General features: G+C 22.3%; 1 protein-coding gene across 1 annotated transcript; it reads right to left on the bottom strand.

Moving 5' to 3' along the window:
* Nucleotides 1–275: 275 nt before the first annotated feature.
* Nucleotides 276–3,747, bottom strand: LOAG_13293 (hypothetical protein; the record flags this gene model as incomplete). The annotated part of the gene is made up of 8 exons (XM_003148802.1): nt 276–293; nt 367–579; nt 931–1,069; nt 1,563–1,705; nt 1,957–2,143; nt 2,471–2,617; nt 3,038–3,151; nt 3,674–3,747. 8 exons carry the CDS (start codon nt 3,745–3,747, stop codon nt 276–278), a joined length of 1,035 nt encoding a protein of 344 aa, XP_003148850.1.
* Between the last annotated feature and the right edge of the window lie 246 nt (nt 3,748–3,993).

Below are 3,993 nucleotides of genomic sequence, written 5' to 3'. Positions count from 1 at the left end.
TTTGTTGAATAAAATAGTAATTTTTGCTTTTTTAATTTGTAAAATAATTTAAATAAATAAATGATTCGTTTATTTTAATCGCATTTCGATTCTTTTACAGTGTAAATTTAATTCTTTTTATATTTGCATTCAAGAACTTTATGAATTATACTTGTAACTTGAAATATTTAATGTAGAATTAGAAGTTTAATGCTTAATTTTAATGCTAAACTTAATGCTAATTTAATGATAAATTTTATCGCAAAAATTTGTAATCGATGAATGCATAATAACTTTTATAATGTTAATATTTTCTGAATATAAAAAAAAAAACGCTAAATTTTTTAAAATAAATTCCTAAAAATTTCAAAATAAAATGAAACATACTTCTTTAAAATCATATTTTCTATTCATTTTAGTAAGATATTTCATAATAAGCTTTGTAAGAATAATAACTGGAATAAATGATAGTGCTAATAGGGCAGTTGTTAACCAAAGAGCTTGAATTGGTTGACCAATTTTTTGTCGCATTGCTAAACCTGTATTATGCCAAATATCATAGAAAGGACGACAACCATATGAATTCTTTCGTAAATAATTCTGTAAAAATTTTAAAATTTTAAAGCATTTTAAAGTTAACTTTTCTTTCTATCTTCTTTTTTGATCTATTTATTTTTTAAATTTACTTTTATTTTCTCTGTTAAATTAATTTATTTACTTTCCTTCCTTTTTTCATATCTTCATTTATCCTACTATTTCTTTAGTAATCATTTTCTATTCTTCTATTGTTTATTATTTCTTTCCTCTTCCTGTTAATCAAATCAAATTCTTTCCCTTTTTTTTTTTCATCCATTTCTTTTTTCTCATAAAAATTCCTATCACATTTGTCAAATTTTTCATTTCTCCTTTTTCTTTTCTTTTACTCTAAACAGATGCATTAATTGAACTTACCGTACTCTCAGAAATATATTTCCTGATAATAGTAATTGTATTATTGGTTTCCCTTACAATTATTTGAGTACTTTCATTAATCATTTCATTCGAATAAAGGTATTCATCAATTACTTGCTTTGTTGTATTAGTGGTATCACTAAATATTGAATAATTACATTACTGAAGTTAAATAATTAAATTCATTAAAAATTAAACAAAAAATAGGTTTTTTGCTTAGTTTTCTATCATCAATGCGAAATTAATTTATTAACAAATGAACTAATAGATAGATAAGTATACAATTCATTTTCCATTTTTTTTTCGATAATCTACAATATAAGAATTTAATAGATAATTAAATCAACAATTATTGATTCATTAATGATTAAAATAATAGTAGTAAAATAATCCATTCCCTTAATAGATTGCAATTGCTTTCAGTTATTATTTGAAATTTTTACAACTGATCATATCATTTTTTCATTTAGATACATTAATTAATCCTATTATATAATAAAAATGCAGGAATTAAAAAGAAACCACAACAAAATTTAGCTCAGATAATCATTCGATATTGATCATTTAATTTTATTCCAGTAATACTTCAACTTATTAATCTTCTATTTGATATAATTTTAAAGTAGACTAACGTTATAATTTTGATTAAATTTGATATATTATCAAACATATAGTTGAAATTATCATGCAATGATTCATTCAGTACTGCAATATCATCCGAAATAATAAAATTATTCAATTCAGTATTCATCTTTTCCAACCATTCAGAATCTTCCTGAAATGATATTTTAATTGTTTTAATAATAATATTTTCAACCCACAAAGCAATCTATCGCAGGAAATAGATTATCATTTCCAATTATTTTCAATAAATTAAGTTATAAAATTTTTAGCAAATAATTTTGGTCGTATTAAGAACGCTATGCAAATTGCTGTATTTTGGAATTGTATTCCAAATATATTTTAGAACAGTACTGTATTTTAGAACTTAAAAAGAATTAAAATGAGAAACAAAAATGAGCTAACCATAAGTTGATTAAAAAATTGCTCCGGAAAATGCTGCTTTAAATTTATATTTTTGATTACATCAATTGCTCTATTTCGTCTTCCTTCAATATCCATTTTTTTCATAATTCCATCAACATTAATTAACCTTTCGATTTCTAACACCGACAGAATGGTTTCATTGTTTTTGCATTGTTTTATAATATTACTAAAATTGCATTCATTATATCTTTTATATTTCATTAAAAAATGTAAAATTTTTGGATTCCAGAAAAGTTGTTAAATTCAAAAAACAATACTTAAAATTCTTAATTTTTGATATTAGTCTTTGTATGCTATCATAATTTCAAATTTACTATAATTAATTTCATTCAGAAATTTTCCAATCATTATTTTAAAATTTTCAATTAAGCATATTATTATCATTGCAAAAGTTTGATTAATATAATACTTAACGATAAACTCTTTGGTAAATTTTATAAATATTTAATATCTTTTTTTTTGTTTTGAATTGTGTTGGGAATAATTTAATTACCCGATATTTGTCGTAAAATTTTTCCTATCGATAGGAATTTGTATGTTAAACTGAAATAGTGGTACTGTACTGAAAAGGCGCATTTTGGAATCGTGAAATAACGGATTACAAAGCGCTTCTATACTGTAGCCACTAGCAAAACTTAAACTGAAAAATTAAATATTCGATAAAATTTTCGAAAAAATATTCTTTAAAGAATTCGTTTTTCCTTTTTTTTTTTTCATAACAAAATAGAAACAATATCTAAAATGTCTTCATAGTGTTAAAAGTTATAAGATATCATAGTGATAATTTTTACAAGTTGAATTAATGATTAACAAAGAATTAAAATCAATAAAAATTAAGACTAATCGACAGATTAAAAAAGTTTTAATTACTATCGTTTGTATGTTTCGTCAAGAATTATTTTGATCATACAAGAGGACATTTTATACTACTAATTAATGAATGAATAATCAAGTGATAAAGGTTATAAAGAATTGCAAGATAGGTTCATAAAGATTTATAAAAAAGGATTTTATAAATGAAAGTTTTAAAATTTTGCAGAAAAAAAAGGGAAGAAAGTACCTAGCAATAAGCATTATAATCCATCCGATAAAGAATGCTCCGGCAAGAGCAATTAGACCGGAGTAAAAACCGCATTTGAAGAGAATCTTTGAACATTTTGGTGAAGATTTACTGCTGTAATTTTGAAAAATTAAAATTAGGAAATCAAGGATAAAAAAATTTTTTTTAACAGATATAAATATGAATCAATGTTTAAATAAGTCCAGAAGTTTTGCAAAAAAAAAAAAGTGACATTCTTGACCACTTCTTTGATATCTGTCAACATCTTATCACTTCTCATTTTCTGTCACTTCTATTTTCTTCTATTCTAAACAAAAAAAAAAAAAATTGTTTCATTCATTGAGGATATTATATCTTAGAAATACCTTTAGAATTAACTGAAAAAAAACTTTATAACTACCGAAAAAATTCCTTCAATTTAAATAAATCAATAAATTCATATTTAAACATTTTAGATAAAACTTTGAAGTTATCATTACCAATCGATGATATGATTAATTTTTGCGCTATTTTATGATTATTTCAAAATTATGTTATCTTTTACATTTGTTAAATTTTAATGATACTTCCTTAACATTTAATATTTTAATATTAAAAATTAAAATAATTTAATTGAATATGAAATGAAAAACTTACTTTGTACATAATTTTGTCATTCCACAGAATACAACGATAATGGTAGGAATAATAACGCTTAAAGCAGGTATCATTATTAGAAGATAGATGATATTTATCAATTCATCATATTTTTGAGACTGAAATGATGAGAAACCAACTCATCATAGAGATATACTGATTATTTCGCATCATAAAATACTTCAGTTCAGTATTTGTATTGCTAAATGAAATAGATATAATTAAAATAAAAAGAAAAAAGGAAAGCGATACTTTCAAAAATGTTGAATTTTGTTAAAAATATTTAAATAAACCTATTGAAATTACAAAATATTTTAAAA

Source organism: Loa loa (assembly GCF_000183805.2).
Source record: "Loa loa unplaced genomic scaffold supercont3.317, whole genome shotgun sequence".
Taxonomy (NCBI): domain Eukaryota; kingdom Metazoa; phylum Nematoda; class Chromadorea; order Rhabditida; family Onchocercidae; genus Loa; species Loa loa.
Note: the sequence above shows the minus strand (reverse complement) of the source record. Positions and strands in the feature narration are given on the sequence as shown.